Source organism: Vitis vinifera, chromosome 16, assembly GCF_030704535.1.
Source record: "Vitis vinifera cultivar Pinot Noir 40024 chromosome 16, ASM3070453v1".
In the NCBI taxonomy this organism is placed as follows: Eukaryota; Viridiplantae; Streptophyta; class Magnoliopsida; order Vitales; family Vitaceae; genus Vitis; species Vitis vinifera.
In genome coordinates, this window is record NC_081820.1 from 8,296,449 (window position 1) to 8,319,565 (window position 23,117).

A 23,117-nucleotide genomic window follows, 5' to 3' on the forward strand; every position below is an offset into this window, starting at 1 on the left:
ACTACTTTATTTTTAAGGTAAAGAATCTCAGTCTTAATTGGGTTGCCACAAGGGTAAACTATACTTAGTATGTGCTTTGATCCTAGGTAGAAAACATCTATCAAAGAAAAATCTAAGGTATCCTAAGGTATCAACCTAACTATTTTGGTAATCCTAGAGGAAAAATCATATGGTAAGTCAACTAGTACTCTTATCTGTCTTTCTAAAACAAGAAAAAACATCCTACTTAAAGAAATCTTATGTAAAAATAATTGAGTTACTATGGAAAATAAAGAATTTCATTAACTAACCAAGATAGCAAGTAAAGTTTTGAAAAAAAAATTGGGCCTCAACACCTTCCCCCGTCAACCTAAATTACACATTGCCTCAATGTGTAGAATAATAATTAAAAAAGGATAATGTAGAAGAAAGCTACCTTGTAGATCATCAACTCAAACTTATGTATTAAAGAATCATATCTAGCATGAAAACAAGATAAGTAATAAAAGGATACACAGATAAAAGAGAACCAAAACATGAGATTAGTATAATTATTAGAGAATATGGTGACTAGCACCATAATATACAACCAATGCTGGTGTATGATTGAGGGTATAAGTTTGTAACATGCATTTTGATCTCCTTCAACCTACTTATTAGACTCAGGGATGTTTATAAATGTAGCATCATCAAGTGGCACCTTCCCCTGAAATGTCAATCATGAGGGTGCTCTAATCCTCCATCCATTTAAAAGAATGCATGAGAATAAAACTCACTTCCATAGTATATAAAATCCAACCATCATGTTGTACCAACCAAAATCAATAGAAGAGGCAACATAATCCCAATTATGGAAATAATTGTAAACAACTTAATATCTAACGAATCCAAGTGCATGCATGAGTGTGGATTTCTCCTAATTAGGATCTATCTAGCTCAAGCAATTTATGCCAAGCATGGATCAACACATGCTTTATCCTTAAATAATGAAGGATCTATCTAGGTGAGATAGTACATCTTCCTCAAGGATGGGCTAGTCAGACAATGACCTCAATGAACGAACTTAACTGAAGTAGTGGCTCTATCCTTCTATCATCATTTCAGTCCTTTAGCATTATCCTGGCTCCAATTGTATATGTATATGAAGTCTAGGCAGCTCCAATGGGCAAAGGCAGCATCAAAGGCTTTTGTCTTGATCAAACAAAAGTTGAACACTGCCTTAGACCTCCTTGATTTTGATAGCCTTAATAGAGCTGCATTTGGTGCCCTCTAGGCTTGGAAATAAGGGTGCACGTACTAAGCCAAAGTAGTAGACCAGTGGTCCATTTCGGCGAGAAGCTATCAAGGTCAAAGCTAAGATATAGCACTTATGATGTGGAATCTATGCACTTCATTAATTGCTCATGCTCATGTAACATTATCCTCATATTTTCATTTGTCATAGACATCATCTCTCATGCAGAGAGAGAGAGAAAAAACTATAAACTATATTCCATATGCTTAATGGATTTTTGTTCACGGGCTATCTATTTGTTGTGTATTCTTAATCTGGCATACGTCCGAATACCATTCAAGAATTGCCTGGGGTATTGGTAAGGGACATGTGGGGCATGATAAGACCTTTAGTTTGGAGCCACCGGGTATTTCTAACCCTATATATGTGAAAGGAAGTTTCCCAAATGTAGCCCTACACAAAGGTGAGTTTGGATATTGTGTTAGGCCCCCCTCGAACACAACACAACAGGCCTATGACGCTATTTATGTGATGGTTGATTGATTTTTGAAAATGACCCATTCTATCGCTTGATGAAGAAGAAGATCATGGATGCAGTCATTGTCAATTTGTCACAAGGTTGTTCTTCAAACCAAGTATACCATTTACATAAGCCACCAATTTCCATAGATTTAGATGAAGACACTCAAATCCCTAGTCACTCTTGGCAAAATTTGTGGAGCTTAGCTAACAATAGGTTGGATTTTAGCTGGGTTATCATCCCAAAATGATGGTCAAGTTAGGTGGTCAATCATTCTTCGGACGCAGCTTAGTTGTGGAACATCTGAAGGCATGGGATCAGAAATTGTTATAGGCCAACTTTTCCTAGAGTCATTCCAAAAATCATAGCTCTGGATTTAAATTAGTTCAAGTAACCATCCTCATGGTAAACTCCAGAGATGATAAGATGAAGTGTGAGTAAAAATTGTTAACAGCTGAACATTTTGATAAGAAATTCTCATATTTGAGCGCACTCATTAGGAATTTTTTAGTGTAAGTGCCACATAATAATCCAAATGCTAAAACAAACAAGATTACAAAGCAAAAGAAAATCAAAGGAAGAAGAGGAGAGCCAAGATGCCATATACAAAGAAAAAAATGAGTAGGGTCCCAGGAGAAATGATGGAAAAATTGAATGAAATGGTAGAATAATCTGGGGTAAATTTTGTACAAGAGAGTGGATGGGTTGGGACCATTTTGGACCCCATTTCAGTGGGCGTTTTGACTTCAAAGTCGCCTTCCCATTTCTCTGTTATCTCTCCATGCAATGAATAGCCCTTTTTCCACTATCATAAATACTTGTTATCCCCAAGTGGAGAACAAAATTATTATGGTTTGGAAGGTGAGTGACTTGGGCATGTGACCACACCACTGCAAGTCAAGATTTTGTTTTACAATATCTCACCAACATCTCCTTCATCCCACCCCTCCACATTGGGCGCGGGAGTGCCACGCTCCAAATATATGCCTCTTTGCATCCTTTCATTGGTTGTTAAAATTGGATGATCTTATATTTTAGTCGCTCACCTCCTTTGTAGATGAGTTTGTTTGTGGACCATATATATATATATATATATATATGTTTGCAATGAAGAGGCCAAATCATAATACTTGGGCTATTTGGAAAGAGAAAATATCTTGGCATTCTAAGAAATCCTATGATAGCCTTACTCACATTAACCATAATATGCTCACTACACTTTCCCCATAGATTGCGCTGATTACAATGATTTTATTTCTATAAATGAAAGTATGTCCACTTCTCATAAGCCAATATCGTTGATTTTATTTATTTATTTATTTATTTATTTGTTTCATATAATATGTGTATATGGGATATAGGGAGAATAGTAATAAAAGATGCAAAAGGGATACATGAATGTTTTTTTACATGTATTACTATATCTCTAATAAGTCATTGAAATACATTAACTAATCATAAATAAAATCATTTTTTTTATCAGAAACAAAAGATGTATTAATTAAAGATAATAAAATATAAAAAGGATGAGAAATCTTTCTCATTAAATACAAAATTAATTAAAATACCCATGAAAACCTTCACTTTATAAAAAAATTCATATAAAGAGAATAAAAAGACTATACAAAAATCCAACTCGAAAGCTCATCTGGACTCTCACCAAGTAAACCCAACACTAAAATGTACATACTGAGAGCTAACAAATGAAATAAAGTTTTGGTTATCTTCTTTTATTATTATACCATTTCCAATATGTTTATAATATTAATATGTTATTACAAGTGATTGCGATCTAATCAGAAAGAAAGTTGAATATGCAAAACAAATTGTAATTTTGTTGTTTATGGTTAAACTTTGAAACATAAATGTAACTTTTAGGTAAGATAGAAAGTTAAGAAGAGAATTAGGAAAAGCATGTGATGCATGAAGCATTACAATAATCACACATTTGAAAGCTTTATGCATTGATGAATGTTTGTGGACTAAGAGAATTAAACAAGATAACAAAGGATTTTCAAAGAATGGGGGTGGGGGGGTGGCCCCATGCTATCATTACATGTCATGTTATATCATTTGGTGTTGTTTAAAAAAAGTAGCTTTAGTATGAAGAAATTAAGAGGGGAGGATCCACCTCCACTTGTTTTGATCGAGTACGTGAAGAAATGAGAATAGACAACCAAATGATACAGACCTTCTAAAGTGAAAGATGAAAAAAAATAAAAAATAAATAAAAAGAGGGTGGGAATAGAAACCAAATGGGGGGATGGGGGCCCAGCAATTTCCCCCCAAATTACAGTCTTTTAGGGTTCTAAAGGAAAGAGGGATTACCCCTCCCATTCAACCTTCTGCATTTCTTTTTTTGTGTTTTTTGTGACATTAGTAGCTAATACTCTTGTTATTAGAATCAGTACTCAATTTGTCCAACATCACCTTAGACCAAGTTCGACTTTATTTTACTAGGAGTTTCTTTCTTTTCCCTCATAATCTCTAATAATCAAATCATAACCTACATACTCCTATTAATTCCAACCAAAGACACTTAGAAAAAAAAAAACTTCTTTAATTTGTAGGTTCTAAATCCACCCTAAATTAGAAACCCCCTTTTTTTAATAAAAAAAAAAAAAAAAAGGTGTAATTTGAGGCATTTGACTAACAATTGTCAAAATGACGAGGGTTGTATGTTTATCCATGGAAAAGAATAACTAAAGAAAGAGAGAGGAGGATATGGGTTTGGGGTCAAGACAGATGGTTAGCATGGGTTTGGAGGGAGGTGTAATTTTATTCGTTTTGTTTGTAGTGTGTTTTCTTTTCTTTAACATTCGATTTGTCTCAATCAATCAAGCATTACTGGAATTTGAAGCAAAAGAAAAGGTAAAGAAAAAGGCAATAAGGAATCCAACCTCTGAAGCAAAAACTCAAGATATATCATCATTTTGTTTTAGAAGATGGGCAACTTGCTTTAGTTAGATTTTTGAATTGTTGGATACTTGTCTACAAAACCATAAAACCATAGTCTACATCTTTAATCATAAGTTTGTTTGTGCACACTTTTGAAACCCAAGCATTGAGAGCTTATAATGATAATGAGTAGAAAGGAGAGAGAAGGTGGTGTTGGTGAGTTGGGAGTGAGAGATTGGAGTGAGAGATTGGAGGCCAACCCACACACCCGTGGGTGTCCTTTGAATCATCACACTCCCCTAATACCCTCTCTTTCTGCTTTTTGGGGGTGGTTGGGTTTTGTAAATTTACCGTGCCCCCTCCACCATTTTCCTCTTCACCTTTCTCCTTTCTTTCTTCTTTTACATGGTAAATATGGTGGAATATGTACTTGATGCCAAAAACAAACTATTTTTTGTTTTAGCATGCAGGCATTTTAACAGCTGAAAAAACATAAAAATAAATAAAGGATAGTTCCATTGATATTTGTGGGCATAATAGACAAATGAGAAACCATGCATGAATTCAACCAATCAACCAAAGGAAGATTTTGTATAAAAGGATAACTTAAGATACCAGGGACTGCAGGATGATGAACTTATCAACCAAATTCATGACATTTGAGGGAGATGACAAAATTGTAGTGCAGAAAATAATAGAGAAATGAAATCAACATGTAACAAGTACAGGGTGCGTATAAGGAAAGTTAATTGGGTTGGTGAAACTGAAAAGAGAAGATAGTGGGCAATTTTTGAATGCTGCGGCCTGCAGGAGGTTTGGATGGTGGAGACACTGCTATATCTTCATATTCATGCTCCCATTACCTTTTCCCCACTCCACTCTCTACTCATTATGCTCACACACTATGTTTTTCAAACTTGCTCATCTTTTCCTTCCTGTCTGTTTGTTTGTTTTCTTTTTTTGTAATGGAAAATTGCTCGACTTGGTATTGGGTTCGGTTTTTCAAACCCATATCATATGTGAATAAGAATAAGAAAGGGTAGTGGTTTGGACCCAACTTGTATATTCCAATCCACCTCTTTAACAAAGGGGAGGATAGACACACTTTTGGATCAACTTATTGCAAATATCCTCTTCTGGACTCTGATATGATAAAAATGTTCCCCATGACAACCAAGGTGATGGGAACAAAAATGGGTATGCTGGTGGTCACAAACACATAGACATCCAAAATTTCAGTCAAAACGATGAATATCAAGGATAATTGGACATTATCTACAAAATGAATTAACATCAACTCATCCAATGATCCATCCCATGCTCAAATATGAGGTAGAGAAGCAGTTATTTCTGTGGAAAAGAAAAAAAAGTGTTGGTGGGAAATCATGTGGCCAAGGAAAAACATTGTAAATGCCAATGCTGCCTGGTAATATATCTGTTCCAACATGCAGAAAATGTGTAGTTCATGAAAGAGAGAACATTTAAGCTCATTGAGTCACCAAAATTTTAATGGTATTGAATGCAACTACATGCCATTCACAACCAATGCAACCCAATTCTCCACAAGAATAATAGCAAGACTCTAGGATTATATTGGAGAATATATATATATATATATGAAATGGACAAACCCAATCTAAAACAAGTAAAACTATTTTCAAGATTAGTACAATCAGAAACATCACTGAGATTATGCAATGGATTCCATGGCTGTAATCCCCCAGTCTTCTTGTTTCAGCTGCGTAAGACTGATTCTACCTCCATACCAACAGGGGAACCTGCATCAGAATGCCATTCTGTCATAATATTGGAATAAAAATGAGCAACTCAAAAACAATCGGGACCATGCCAAAAAGGGGTAATATCACCTTTAAGGGCAGTCAGGAAAGTGTCTGCTCCTTAGTCCGAGTGATCCCGTAAACGGATAATTTTGTTGATAAGAGCCCTCTCATTACGATAGCTATTGATGAAAATATTTGAAAACAAATAAACAAAACAAAACAAAACATTATCAAACAAATAAAACAATTAAAACTATGAAAGGAGATGATGGATGGCAACTACATTCAAATAAAATAAAATAAACCTAGTCTTTGGACATGATCATGCATTTCAGAAGGAATTGAGAGCTCCAGATTATCACTTACATGACAAAGGAAGAGATGCAGAAGCAAGTCAATCCAATAGAAAAATGAATTAAAAATGTCGGCAAGAAGTTCTCTCTGTCCAGAAATATTCTCTCAGAAATAAGTGTAGTTACGAATGAAAATAACAGAGCTCTCCAACCTGAAGGCAAGCAGCTGCATAAAGAAAATGAGGCAGAACCCTGTGGAAAGAATTAAGGTCAAAATCAGAATCAAGATGCTGAATTTACCTCATAAAAATGCATGATGATCTGTAAATTAATAGTCATATTATAGAATAAATAGCTGTAAAAGTGGAGTCACTCAGCGTAAATGCCTTACCCGGAAGTAATTCTTGATGAATATCACAGAGTAGCCAATCCTCAAAATCATATCTTGGTGTAAGTCAAGAAACCAGATACCAATGTTTCTAATCTCAATTAAGTAACGACAGGTTAGGAGATATATAGAGATGACTACCAATGTCCCCAACCCCCCAAAAAACCTTTCTTCCCTCGCTATGAATGGATGGCAAGTCATTGGGTTCTGGAAACAAGGAAGATAACAAAATGTCCCCCAACCCAATGTTAATGTCAGTGAAAATATTACCATCTCTAACCCACTGGATTGATCATAAAGTTTGCCAATTCTTCTAAACAGTCTTACTTGAAGAAATATTCCTCAATAGTGTTGACTTAAGACTGACATATAGGATGAACTTGGACACCTGTTTCAAGTGCAAATTACGTCTAGGTATCAAATTCACCTAATGCTCAAATCCTAGGAGACATCATAACTGCTGAAGTTTAGCTAAGATTTTATGTAGCATAGCATTTACAATGAGGGAAATTCACCCATTCTGATATATGCATGTAAGAAGAGGAATATTAAGAACATGACACCTGGAACTTCCGGTGAATTAGGTATATGTTCTCTTCCTTTACCTGTTACACCTATTAATTACATATCTGTGTTAGACACTTATTCCATGCCCTGACTTGCATATGCTGCGCTCAGTGAGTAGTACACATTTTGAATTGTCCCTGTGCCAGAACTATACTGTACAAAACCAAAAATTACCATACCCTTTCTCATGCATGTTTATCCCTATGAAGCCCGTAATTTTGAAGGAAGAAAATTATGATCATTTCTTTTTCAGAGAAACAATAATAATAAAAAAAACAATGATAATAATAATAAAATAAAATAAAAATGAAAGAAAGACATAATCCTAAGTTACTAGCCTTGAAGATTTTCGGAGTCAAATTCAACGCATGTTACTCCTAAGACCTGATAATTATGGTTCATGAATAATACTCTTTTAACAAAATACTCAAGTGTTCTCTGTTTGGTATCATAAATGAGATACAATGTTCTTTACTATAGAAATCAAATATTATTGAAGGGAGCTGAATACATTACCAAGGAAACAAGAAAATTAGGTGAGGACTAGGACAAATGCCTAGAAATGTCAAAAGGATACTTAGAGAATTTGCAACAATTAAGCCGACTGCACCAGCAGATTGCACTAGGAAAACATTCAGGACTAAGTGAATACATGAGAACACAACCAATGACTTATTTGACTGCTCAAGTTGTTCTTTTGTTGCCACTGAGCGTAGAAATGCTTCAGATGTACCTAATGCCAAATCATGGAATGAAAATTTGAAGCTTCTAGTAACACGATATAAAATCAGAGCATTAGAAATAGTAGTATCACCAAAGAACCTCTAGTTGTCAAAAAGGAAGTCAAATATGCTAGCAAGGTAATAAAAAAAGAACAAAGAAACTAAGAAATCTCTCATCTTAGTGTGATAATATAGTGAAATATTTATGAGGCATTTGCCCATTCTATGGATATTGAACAACACAGTGCCTTTCACATAGAATTTGAAGGTAGATCCATCATTTTGAACAGGATCTTTACAGAAAAATGAGCACCATCATCACAACTATAGTAGAAGGCCAATATTCAGCTTTCTTGAATGACACTCCAAAATTTTCATCTCATTTTGTAATAAAGCTACCAGTTTCAATAACTGCTGCAACTGTAATGATGGATTTCTACCTTCAGATGCAAACCAAAAGACTCAGTAGAATGGTCTTGTTTCGATGGTGCATCCAAACATGCCTCCATTTATTGAGAGCAGTTCTGGAACTAGACCAGCTGAAAACCCTGCTCTCATTGAATATTACTATGTGGACATAAACATAGTTGATATTTGTAGAAAATCTCCTGTAGGCATCATTATATAGATGAGATGACAGATTATAAATCTTTGGAGAATTTAAGTCATGGGGTTTACATAAACTCATAATTACTCTTAGAATATAATTAATAAGTCTTTTTCGTTGAAAAGAATCAATACTGATTAGTTATGTTCTGTATCAAATTTTATTTTCTTATGTCATTAGGGCAACACAATTAGAGATTCAAATCCAAGAATCTTTCACAAATTCAGAGTCCATAGTAATTGTTCCATTTGACCTCCAAAATGGTTAAAGTATGAAAAAAAGAAACAGAAGTTGGCATCAGGGATGATTATATCTATAAAGATTTTTTTCTGATTAGTGATAAACACCACTGATGCTTTCAAGTGCCTGTAATTGACAAGCATAATACCAAAGATTACTGACCATTCATAGCCAAAGCAACAACATAAAGGCAATAGCATTGAAGAGCTGCAGGTGCTTCTCCATCGCTCCATTCACGGTTATATAACAGTCTGAAGAGAGAGTAAGAGTAATTTGGCCCAAATGCCACAACCACAAGACCTACAAGAAGTGCAGATGTAACTCAGCATCAACCATATAAAAAGAGAAATTCAAGAAAATGCTACACTCAGAAGGCTGATGAAAAAGATATCACTCACTTAATATCATGATTTGTATCTTCTGAAAGTATATCATATATATTATCATGTAGCACAAAATAAATATGCACTTTATGGCTCAGAAAATCTTATCATAATTAATAAGAGTGAGCTACTTGAATCTTATTCTTCCATACTGGTCTATCTAGGTCCTTATATTTCACTAAACAAACCATGTTCCCTCAATATGTTAACCATATCATCTTCTGGAATCTAAACTTCAGCCCTTTTTTTCTTCAAACTTGTAAGACAATTTTTATTAAAAAGGGAGAGCATGCCCACATACAAAGGAAGTATACACCAACAAAAACTAACAAGAACATCCATTACAAACAAGACACCAACAACCAAACTCAGGTCCTTAGGAAAAATAAACAAGAAAAAAACAAAATTAGAAAAAAAAATATCCAAAATATTCAAAAAGGAGACTCCCTAAATCACTTCTGAGATGGGTATCCACCAATTACATATTAAAACTAGATGTTTGACTACCCAATGGAACATCCCACTCCCTCAGAGGTTCTTCAGTTGTGCATTCCCAACAACCCCCCAAAGCCAGAGAGGGCCCACCTCCAAGACCAAGACCCACATAAGCAAACTAACAACTCCTCAACACACGCTAAAGATTATAAGCTACCTGACAATTCCTCACTTCAAACCTAATTTTGTTCTTTTAAGTCCCTTCATGATCCCCTTCCACTGACCTACTGGTTTGTCCTTGTGTAAAAGTAGGCTTATGTCACATTTAATCAAAATTCTTGGTGATTGTAACAGAATTGGAGGTAGGGTTTTTTAGAAGGTACTTCACGTTTGGCAGGGATTATAGTCTTATATTTTAAAACTCTGAACGGGAATTTGGATGAATATTTTTATGAAAGATGGTGACAAGATTTAGAAGGTAATCTAGGCCGCATACTGTGATTTGAGCCCTATCTTATATAGGTTTCTGGTTAGCCATCCATTTAAGTGTTTGATATCCTAGAATATGCTTCAATATAGGTTCAAATTGTGTACTAGGAGAATCAGAGTCCAAATACATCTATATATATGTTTCCCTTTGAAGCATTTATTATCCAAAATAATTTATTTAGATAATGTGGCGATGACAGCACTAAGTTTGAGTTGGGTGGTGTAGGGGCTGTATTCAGAAATGCACAACGGCATTGACTTAAGAAGCTTCATTGGTTATGTGGGGGGTTGGGGGGTGGTGCGCTATGAGTTGACATTTGAGTTAAACATCTTACTTGGCTTGAGCAGGTTGTAATATGCGTTGGATTTTCAATTGTATTTTCCTTCCTCCAGTTTGTTTTTTCTCTTTCATTTTCTTTCTGTCCTCTTCCCCTATTGTCATTGGTTGGTATGAAGAGTTACAAATATGCTTGGACAGCAAATAAGTTAACGGAGGTTGAAAGAGTACGTGGAGGTTGAGGCAGAACTTGGCATCTCAGCAATGAAATCAGGCTGGCTCAAACTCAGCTTGAGGACTATGCTTTGCTCAGACATTCGAACTTCAAATTGAGTGTCCTACCATAAAAGCAAAGGAATGAAGTCAAAACCATTTTTTCTATAGTTCTTACAATACTGAATTTTTTCAATTGTTGCTATTTAGCAGAAGCCTACTAGGTATATGGAAGTGAACAGAAAACAGGAAAAGCAGGGGATCCTACATTCATACGCAGGATTTTCTCAATTGTTGTTATTAAAAGAAGCCTTTGGGTGTGAATTGAACAAACAATGCAGAATACATGCATGATTACATACACAGATAAATATCTATCTACACATATCTCTATATAAAGATACACACACACACACATATGAGCTAGCCTGAAAACATAGATGTTTATGTACATAACCATGGAACACACATGACTCAAATACATAAATATGCATGATCTGCATGCACCTCAGCACCTTTGTATGTTTCTAATATGTACATACATACAAACATATTTTTCTAGTTCCAGAAAAAATAGTGCAATAATGGTTTTACTATCATTGCAAACATGAAACTCAGAAGGAGACAGTGCATGAATGATGATCTACAATTCAATCCGTAGAAAATATTACAGCTTTTTTCCCTCTTTAATTAAAGATATACCATTTACTATCATTTGATATATGACTGGGATCAGTAAGGCATTAAAATCAATTAGAGGAAATACATCACTAACAAATGAGCCAATATACCAATGAATTTGATGAAACGAGGAACATTCAACTAGTTCCACATATTAGTACGCATTACAACTTGGAAATAACCTCTATGTACCAGCATCCTAACATTTTGTATAGCTAGCCATAACATTTATGTACTATTTTATTATCTTAACACCCTGTATTCACCACTCCCCATCATATTTCATGGATTTGTTAAAACATTTATTTCAGTATCTAGCAATTACATGTTTTTCAGGATCCATTGAGCATGCATTACACAACTAGGATAATTTTGGTGTCATGAAAATCCAATGTCCCAAAAAATCATAGAATATTCAGAAAGGTAAATATAATGGATTCACTAATCAAAAACTTTCTGAAGATCTGTACCAATTAACAAAATAAGCTTCAGCGCTTCTGTGAGGCAACTTCCTAACTTCCTGATTCTGATTCCCTCTGGGTCCTGTCCTGCTAAGAGAGACAGACAATGTTAGCTGCTTTTATATATAAATAAACCTGCCTGACTTAATAGGTTATTCAAAGGTCGCATTATGACATTAATTAGATCTAAAAATAATAAGGCTTCCTTTGCTTCACAGGAATAGTAATAATATCAAATATAAGATCAAATGAGCCCTGGATGTAGGATGATGTGAAAAAATAATTAAGAAAAACAACATTAAATGCTCATCACTGACAACCTAGTGTCCCAGTAAAAAAATTACTAAAAGTTCTTCACCACTGCAGTATTGGGTTCAGTACTTAGTGTCAGCAAAGCACACAGTGGCAAAACCAGAGAAACAAATATAACGTATAAGAAGCAGTGAAAGCCCACATACAACATTACAAGAAAGCTTCTCAACCTTGAATTAGCATGAAAGGACCAAGGATCCCACAGCTGCTCCTAGACTAGGTCATAAGTTGTCTTGTAGAAATGATACAGAGAAAGCAATTTTCATGAATATCATTATCATAATTACATAAACAGTCTGTAAGATTATGCCATTTATAAAACGCATCTTTAAGGGAGGTTAAACAAACGTTTAAGAAATTCCATTCTTTACATCCTCTTCACAGGAAGTTAGATACTTCAAGAATGCTGAATAACTGGTGGAGAGCTTGAATTCAAAAACATAGAAGCATGCTGGTACAACAAAGAAGGAAGAGAAAAAGTAGAAATCCACAAGGAAATTCTGAAAAAAAAAATTATTTAATGAATCATAATCTTTTTTAACAAGAACAATACAAGAATATATTTGCACTCCTAATTCGCCGAAACTCCCAATTCAAGCTAAGCCCCTAACACAATAATGACAACTTACGTATATGTGTGCATGTGTATAGGTAGGTATGTATGTAACACCATATGAATGTATGTGGGCACATATATAGGTAAGTACAAGGGTAGGTATTATGCATCAGGCCACTAACTTCTTTGATATATTGATACTGGGCAGGGGCCATCCCCAACACATGGTTTTACAATTTTGTGGAGACCTGTGTTTTTGTACTGTCTCTAATCCACAACAGATGCTCAATTGATGTGGGTGATCTCGGAACTCTTTGGTCATGTTTTACATTTTGTAAACCAGCACATGTTACATCAAACCCTGTTTCCCTATTCCTAACTTCAAGCTCTTGAGTGACATGTTGGTTTTGAAGGGAACAGTGAACTCTTCTTTGAAAGCCTGCAAAGTTAACTTCTTTCCATATCTTTGAAAGTAAAATGCATTAGCTTTAGTACAATAGACCAAATATTTATCATACAACCATGAGCTTCCAACTAATTGTAACATGCATTCATAGGCACAATATTGCACCATGCCTTGTTATCAAATATACCATAGTTAACTTGACTAAACAATTGGAAGTAACCTATACCTTGTTTTCTCTTTAAAACCATGCAATTCAACAAGGATTAGGATGCTTTTCAATAGGCAACTTCAACTTTTTAATCTTATTTGAAACAATGTTCTCACTGGTACCATCAAAAACTGTTTGTACACGAATAATAGGCCCTGTTCAATCTTCTTCACTCTCAATATTGCGATCAGCTCAAGAAGCATGAATTTTTTTCTCCATAACTGAAAAAATGAATCAGTGATGTGCTGCTTGTATGTGATGGGCTGCTTGTTTCTTAAGAAGTTCCAGCATGAATCATGCAACAAAAGTAAAGGTAAATCACTGCATACAAAGAGATGAAAAGTTTTAATGCAGTCTGATCAGATTATGGCCTAAATCAACAGATAAGAGGAATCAATCTACTATATCATTAGAAAATGTTACATCTTTTTCCCCACTCCTAGTATCTCCATACCAAACCCAAGGCCCAAAACAAGCACATATTTTTCCATTCCATTGGATGTTTCTCATCTTTCTTCACTTCTTTATATACCCAATACAGACTGTACAGGCGTACTTCAATCTCCTAAGTTTTTTTCCTTCATATCCTAGAATATCCATAGTATCAAATTCATATCAATTTCCCTTATTCAAGGATGAAGCATAATTTATTAGAAACAAGAATACACAAAATTGCTAATACATTTTTTTGTCAAAGGAATTCTCATGGAACCAAAAGGAATTCTTGTGGAATTGGCAATTCAACCAAATTAGGAATTTAAGACACTTCCAAACAAATGCCACTGATTTGGAAAAGACAACATATTTCTAGAGGAGGAGGCTTAATTTGATCTGAAGCACATAATACAGCTTACCATCTATTTTATGTCATTGTTTTCCTCTTTGAGAACAATCAGAATGAGGCTTGAGAAATTCAAAGATACCTCCCCTGGGGATGAGGGGCTATGGAGAAGAAATTGCATCTGGTGAAGTGGTCAATTATTTGCACAAATAAAAAGGAAGGAGTGTTTGGGCATCAGAAATCTTTCTTCACTTAATAAGGTTCTCTTAGGCAAGTGGAGTAGGCAATATGCAACAGATAAGGGGGCCTTGAGGCCAAGCTCAAGTGGTAAAGGGGTGAGAGGGTTTGTGGGAGGTTCCAAGTTCAAGTCCCAACAGGGACAAAAATTTACGTACAAAAAAAATATATATGCAATAGAAAGGGAAGCCCTATAGAGACAGGTCATAAGTGGAAAATATGGGGAGGTAGAAAAGGGGTGGCAGTGGTGTTGTAAGAGATAGGTTTGGAGTCAGGTTAGGAAGGTACTATTAGGATATGCTTTATAGTAGAATTTCCATTTTTTTTTGTAGGTACTGGGAGGGTGAAGTTTTGAAAGGAGAGGTGGTATGGCGATGGGTCCTTATGTGTTTCTTTTCCATCGTTGTATGCTTTAGCATTAAAAAAAGTGACTTAGGTGGCAAAGATGTTGGATATCTTTTAAAGTAAAGTGGTCAACTAGGTGAAGGGGTCATTGGAAACCTTGTTTTCCTAGAAATCTACATTATTTGGAATCAAATGACGTAGAACAATTCTTGTCTAGACTGCAATGTAAGGTGCTGAATAGAGAGGACAGGGCAATGTGAATGGATTCAAGGAATGATTCCTTCTCCAATGAAGTCTTTTTATCCTGCATTAGAGTCAAGGAATTCAATCACTTTTCCAACAAGCCTTATTTAGAATCCATGGGTTCCATCAAAGTAAGACCCTGTTTGGTAACTATTTTCAAAAACAGTTTTTAACAATGGTTTTTGCAAACCTTTATCTGATGTTTTGCAGGAAAAATGTATGTTTTTTTTTTATTTTTGATCAGAAACGAAGAAGATTATATTAATAAAAGAACAAATACAGGAGAGAAAAAAGAGACAAAAGAAAGAGAAAAAAACCAAGGGAAGGATGAGAGGTCCTTCCTACACAAGTACCAAGGAAAAATGTATGTTTGGGAACCTAAAATGTTTTTAACTTGTTTTCTTTTTTTTTTTTAAATCTGTTTAAAAAATAAATTTTATATGCAGTACTTTATTTTTAATAATTCTCCATATTTGTATAATTATATTTTTTAAACAATCCTCAGAAAACAAATGAAAACGTTCTTTGAAAACACACTGTTTTCTATTTTTAAAAATAGAAAACTATCTTTTGTTTTTTGGTTACCAAATATGTTTTTCCAATTTTTTTGTTTTGTAGAACATAAAATTGTTTCCAAAAACAGTTACCAAATAGACCCTAAGCTTCTCCTTGCATAGAAAGCTAGTTAGGGAAAGGTATTGACTCTTAATTAGCAATAGAAAAGAGGGTGGATGTTGGTTAGTAGATGCTTCCTTCGTAAGTCAAAGAAGAATCAATTGATCACATTTTGTTATACTCTGACAAAACAAGAGTTCTTTGGCAGTTGCTCTTTTCTTTATTAGGCATTACTTGGGTTCTATTTGCCACCGTCAAAGAGACTCTTTTAAATGAGAAGAAGATGAAGGTATGGAGAGCTGCCCTGTTATACATTCTTTTTTAGACAAGTTGGAAAGAGAGGAATTTTGGTCATTTGAAAACGAGGAGCAACCAAACAATGTCCTTAAAGGGCCTTTTCCTTAGTAACCTTTTTCTGTAGGTAAAATTGTACATAGATGAAGGCTCAAAATCTTATTGAGTTCTTGCTAAGGGTGGGAATTTTTGTTAATCATTTAACACTCTCTGTATACATTCTATGTACCTTGGTGAGTTGTTTCTTAGTGTTTAATAATAAATAAAAAAAAAGGAAAAAAAAAGACACTTCTAAACATACTTCCCTTATCAAAGCTTGTTAACATTGATCTTCCTATTTCACTAATGAATTGTTTCATTTAATGTTTGAGAACCCAACCACTCTGAGCAGCAACCATACTACATTCTAACATACCATCTAGGTATTTGTACATGGGTCTCCTTGGACCATAAAACCACAACTATATTATTATCTTCAAGGTTGACGTATGAATCACTCCGCAGGGATGTTGGATATCCTTTAAAGTGAAGTGGTCAACCAGGTGAAGGGGTCATTGGAACCCTTGTTTTTCTATAAATCTACATTATTCGGAGTCAAATGATGTAGAATAATTCTTCTCTAGACCACAAGGTAAGGTGTTGAATAAAGATAAGGACAGGGCAATATAAGTCGATTCAAGGAATGATTCCTTCTCCCGTAAAGTCTTTTTATATTGCCTTAGAATCAAGGAATTCTATCACTTTTCCAACAAGCCTTATTTAGAATCCATGTGTTCCATCTAAATTAAGACCCTTTTGGTAATTGAAAAACAATTTTTGAGAATAATTTTGAAAGAATCTGATGTTTTGTAGGACAAATAGGTATTTGAGAACCTAAAATGTTTTTAACTTGTTTTTTATGTTTTTAAATTTGTTTTAAAAATAAATTTTATATGTAGTGCTTTATTTTTAATAATTCTTCGTATTTGTATAATTATTTTTAAAACATCCTCACAAAACTAAAAACAAGTAAAATATGTTATTTGAAAACACCTTGTTTTTTGTTTTTAAGAACAGAAAATTGTTTTCTGCTTTCTAGTTGTCACACATGTTTTTCCAATTCTTTTTTGTTCTGGAAAACAAAATACTATTTTCAAAAATAGTTACCAAAGCGGTCCTCAGCTTCTCTTTGCATAGAAAGCTTGTTGGGGGAAGGTACTGACTCTTAATCAGCTATAGAAAAGAGGGTGGACGTTGGTTAGTAGATGCTTCCTTTGTAAAGTTAAAGAAGAATCAATTGATCACATTTTGTTATACCGTAACAAAAGAAGGGTTCTTTGGCAGTTGCTCTGTTCTTTATTTGGCATTACTTGGGTTCTAACTGCCATCATAAGAGAGATTATTTTAGATTGGCATGGTTCCTTCATGAGAAAAAGATGAAAGTATGGAGAGCCACTCCGCTATGCATTTTTTTTAAACAGGTTGGAAAGAAAGGGATTTAGGTCATTTGGAAACAAGAAGTAGTCAAACAATGTTCTTAAGGGCCTTTTCCTTAGCAATCTTTTTTCATACGTAAAATTGTACATAGATTAAGGCTCAAAGTCTTTATTACATTTTGTTTGTTGGTTGAGTTCTTGCTAAGGGTGGGAATTTTTGTTTGTATACATTCTATGTACCTTGGTGAGGTGAATTTTTGTTTGTTTACATTCTATGTACCTTGGTGAGGTGTTTTTTAGTGCTTGAGTATACAATATTATTATTATTATTATTATTATTATTATTATTATTATTATGAGGTGAATTTTTGTTTGTATACATTCTATGTACCTTGGTGAGGTGTTTTTTAGTGCTTGAGTATACAATATTAAGGAACCTTCCATGGTCAAACCCTTAGGATTCTCCATGGGGACCTAAACCTCGAGGTGCAAACTGCGTGCGCAACAACTAGCACTGCGTAAATCAAAGTATTATTAATGTCTACTCAACCAAAAAAAACAAAAAAACAAAAACAAAAACAAAAAACAAAAACAAAAAAAAAAACAACAATGAAAAGATGAAAAGACACTTCTAAACATTTTTTTTTTCTTTATAACCGAAAAACATGACCAAGCCCTTAGGATTTTCCATAAGGACCCAAACCTCGGGGTGCTGATTGCGCCTGCAACAACCAGCACTGGGTAAATCAAGGTATTATTAATGTCAACTAAAAAAAAATACTTCCCTTATCAAAGCTTATCAACATTGATCTTCCTATTTCACTAATGAAAACCAACCTCTTAGGTTTTGTTCCGTTTAATGTTTGAGAACCCAACCACTCTGAGCAACAACCATATTACATTCTAACATACCATCTAGGTATCTGTATATAGGTCTCCTTGGACCATAACACCACAACTACATTATTATCTTCTAGGTTGACATATGAACCACTTCATTTCATCTCTAATAGATGGATTCAAACCTGCAAGAGAATGAGATCTCATTTCATTATTGCTCTCATTTAAGCAAACCCAAATAGGATAACTATTAAACACCACTAGCATAGTTTTGCGCAACAAACCTGCCCATACAACTTAATTGCATAATCTACCAACAAAAATTGCTTCAGCATTTCGTCTTCATGTGTTCCCATGTGCTACTTTTCAGCTTGCCTTGGCAAGTGAGTTGCTTCTTAACTCACTTCCACCATTGAAAACCAATACCATCTATGTTTCCCAAAAAGCATGTTTCTTTCTTCAGCAATTGATTCCCACTTAAAAGAGTTCTGCTTGCTTCCTAGTTTATATTATCTTCAACATGCACTTTGCCAAAAAAAAATAAAAAGTAAATAAAGCAGCAAGTTTAGTTCTAATAACCTTCATTCAAATCAAGAGCATGCTTCAATATCTCTTCAATCCATTACATCCCATGGTACTTCTATGTCTAAACATCATGATCTTCTCTTTTTAGAAAAGCCTCATCTTTAATCACAATTACCTCCTAAAATCCCCATATGGGCGTCCATTAGTCCCAAATGCACAGCCCATGACAAATTTTCAGCCATGTGCTCATCTCCATCCCCACTTGCCAATCATGATTTGTTGGTCCATCACAACCTCTTAACATGTCCAACCATAATTTAAATATAGATTTTTTACTTTATGACAAATTGATAAAGCAGAAAGAAAGAAAATAAGAAGTAAAAACCCACAAGAGAATGCTTAGAAAATAATATTAATTTTGTTGAATGAATAATAATCTCCTCAATAAGAATAGTGTAAGTGTGCATACAAACTCTTAATTCAACCTAGACTCTTAACCTAACAAGGATGCTATTGATATTGTAGATTCCTAAATCTACAAAGATACTACATTTTATTAATTAACAAAATTCACAAAGGAATCTAGTTTGACTAAAAAACTACTTTCGCGATCTTGAAACAACTCCACTTTGATCGTATTTCTTATGGATCCTAGAGTTGACTACACCTTTTTTGAGAGGCAAATGGCAAATATATTAATAGCACCTAGCAAAGACTGCACAAAAGTTTACAAAGCTTATACAAAGGAGAGAGAGAGGAAAAAAAAACCAACAACTCTATCTCTCCATTCAAAGCTTAGCTAGGTAATGAAGCCTATCATGGACAATGAAAAATCCCTTGTATACATTATAACCCACTCCAAATAACAATACAAGAAGAACTATTTGATTATTTGATCCGCATATGCATTAATTTCAAATGACCACCTATTTCTTTCCTTCCATGTGGTCCAAAAAACTAAAATAAAGGAGCTCTCCAAGCTTTCTTCCTCTTCTTCCCAAAAAAGGAACCGTGTCAACTCAACAAAACACTTCTTATTGAAAAGTACATCACCCAATTTATACCAAATAGAAAATAAATTGTCACATATATGCTTTCAAGCAATGAAAGAGAATATGATCAACTATTTCTTTGGCTCCTTTACACATATAGCATCTATTCGGCCACATCCATCCCTCATTGTATGCTAGTCTAACATCAAGATCTTTCCAGTATTTTAAAAACCGAACCAGACCGGCCAATCAGACCAATCAAACCATCGATTAGAGCCTGGTCCAATTTAGTTCACTTGTTGAGTCGGGAACCCACTGAACCAGGGTTGAGTCGGGCTACCTGAAGGTTGAACCACCAAAACAGTGGACCATTTGGCCAATTTTGGTTCACTCAACCAATTCTTATTTGGGCTTCAATACAGGCCTCTTATACTTTGTATTTAGGCAAAAGGTCTCTGCGGGATTCACTAAGGCCCTTTAAGCCCAAGTGTAACATTGTTTCATAGAGAGGTTGAATTTTAAATTTAAAGGCCTCACTTTCTCCAAGTGTTTTCAATGTGGGATGGCATTCTATGCTAAAAAATTCACATGTCATTGTGGAGGCTCAAACCATTGACCAAAAGTTAAACATGTGACACCACAACCACTACACTAAATGCTACTTTTGTTAGTAATTGCATCATTAACCAATTTTATCATATTTATTTATATAACAATAAATTTGAAAAAAATATAAATAAAATAACTTAATATCTTTTAAAATTATAAAATAATATGAAATTTAATATGTAAAATGAAATTAAATAACATAATTCATTTTCAATATATATCTTCATATTTATATTCATTTTCAATAAATATTATTGATTTTAAGTTTTTTTATACATATTTTAAATTTTTTATAATTATTTTTAATTTTAATAAAATATAATTATATATTTATGACATCACTAGTTCGACCACTGTAAACTGATAACTTGTCCGGTTCAATGACCAATCCAATTCTAAAACCATTGGATCTTTCCCTAACCTACTTCCCAAGCAAAAGGGTCAAGCCTCAAAGGAACCTAAGGACTCCAAATAATGCTTGAAAGGAACGACTCTATTCTTTTGGTAGACAAAGAAGTAGAAAGACAACTAAAAATTTACCACACTATGATTACAATTAAACCATTTTTATCCTCTTCATTCCTTTGAATTATTGGTGTTAGCAATCTCTTAAAAAAAAGGCCCCCACCCTCTCTAATTATCAGTCATGGATATATCAAGAGAAACGGGAATTTGAAAGCCCCCCCTTTCCCAACCAGCTCCCACACCTTTGCCACCCATTCATCTTTGGCAATGGCTATAGGAAACAACTTAAGGAAAGACTTCTCTAACGATAAGTCACCACCACCTACCCATCCAAAATTATATTCTTTGACCATTGCCCACCATAAATCCTATTCAATTGTCAAAGACCTCTCACCCACTTTTGATTGCCTTCCACAAACACACCTTATACTTCCCCTCAAGCCTCTTAAGTGACTTCCCCTCTCTTCTCCATAAGAGGTGGTAATTTTAGTTAAAACAAATGAGGCACAAAATAATACGATAAACAACTCGACTTGATCCCTTTTGTTATGCGTCCTTTTCTCCATGGAGATGGTAATTTTGATTAAAGCAAACAAGGTACGATGAAATATGCTCAACCTAATCTCTATTAGGGTAATAGAATCAAAACTGAATCACTAATTAGTGGGTCAATTCAATTTGTTGACCTCTTGAAAAAAAAAAAAAAAAAAAAAAGTCCATTATCAAGGCATTAGTTAGCTAGAAGATAATATTTGAAATTCAAGGGAGTCCATATGACTACTAAGAATATGAAATCATAGTTCTTAAAAGCCAAGCTGCACTTAAGGCATAAAGATCTCCTAACGCCTAAGCATTGAATGCAACTCAATGATGGGAACTTTGGATTACTTCATTCCTTGACCTTGGATCACATAGGGTGCATGCACCTATCCTAAGCTTCTTTATATTTAAAGCAATAGAAACCTATGGCTATAAAACTATACAAATATTAGATATAGAGAGAAAAGGGCCAAACATGCTATCTAGATGTTCCCAGATCAAATCCCATCCAATGAAGACATCATGGTTGTCATAGAACTCATCTACCCAATGATCTTCCACCCAATCTCTCCCTCCATGGATGCTAGGCACAAGAGAAGGGTGAACTCCTCTCTCTCTCCTTGAGGGTGACTAGGGTTCGTCTCATTGGAATTTAAGAACACTAAACATAAAACTTGAAGCTTTAATCCCTAAGGAGGTTTACATGGGCTTCCTTATGGGCTTAAGTGACTTAAGCCCAAATTAGGTTTGGGTCAACTAATCCAACCCACTTGTGTCTTAATTAATTAATTAGTCCTATTTAGTTTCAATTAATTAATTAACTCGTTCCAAAAAAATCAATTCATAAGATCTAGTGCAACCTGACATTTTTACTAAAGCACCCTTATGCAAACTTATGAATTACATACCTAGAATACCCTCAATGTATGTGCCACCATGAACTACAAGTTTGAGCGAGGACCACTAGGATCCATAGGAAAATATGGACTCCCTTATAATCCAATTCCAAAGTTGACTTATCCACTAAAAGGAGTCAACTACACTCTAGTATCCTATGAAATTACAAGAAGACAAAGTTCAGGTCCATGACATACTATCCATTGCATACAGATTCCCCATAAACTGGTGTCTATAATCTAACAAGGTAGTATTATCAACCCATCAAGATTACCTTCCAAATTCTTGAGTAACAGATCCACTTATTATGTGATCAATTGACATACTCTAGTTTCGAGAAATATATGTCAAATTCCACTAAAAGAATTACTACGGCCACAAATTTCATGATCATGTGTCATTTGGATCACCTAAGGAGACACGTTATCCTAATCCCATGAGATATCATGGTGTCTCTATTGAAAATACCTATTACCACTAGCCTCCATTAATAGTGATATAATCTGTAGGGATATATGACCACATTAGGTCTCACTCATAAGTCAAAGCCTTCTGTTGATAAGCTCAAGGTTGAGAGTCCATGCAACATAGTACCTTGGTGAATCATGACTATCTTATAGTCTTACATATTCACCATAGGTTCTGTCCGATGTGTAACCATACATATTA

At 34.6% G+C, this 23,117-nt stretch overlaps 1 protein-coding gene across 3 annotated transcripts in view; it reads right to left on the minus strand.

The window, feature by feature from the left end:
* Nucleotides 1-6,121: 6,121 nt before the first annotated feature.
* Nucleotides 6,122-23,117, minus strand: part of LOC100254157 (uncharacterized) — a 64,570-nt gene continuing 47,574 nt past the window's right edge. The window contains exons 10-16 of one of the 3 annotated variants that reach the window (XM_002268279.4): nt 12,178-12,255; nt 9,392-9,529; nt 8,238-8,393; nt 7,097-7,149; nt 6,779-6,957; nt 6,500-6,591; nt 6,122-6,409 (exon numbers count right to left, since the gene is read on the minus strand). In XM_002268279.4, the coding sequence (XP_002268315.1) occupies nt 6,531-6,591; nt 6,779-6,957; nt 7,097-7,149; nt 8,238-8,393; nt 9,392-9,529; nt 12,178-12,255 (665 nt within the window). In that variant the 3' untranslated portion in view covers nt 6,122-6,409; nt 6,500-6,530. Of the gene's footprint in view, nt 6,410-6,499; nt 6,592-6,778; nt 6,958-7,096; nt 7,185-8,237; nt 8,394-9,391; nt 9,530-12,177; nt 12,259-23,117 lie in introns of those variants that run through there. The other 2 variants (XM_010663971.3, XM_010663972.2) reach the window with 2 other exon arrangements.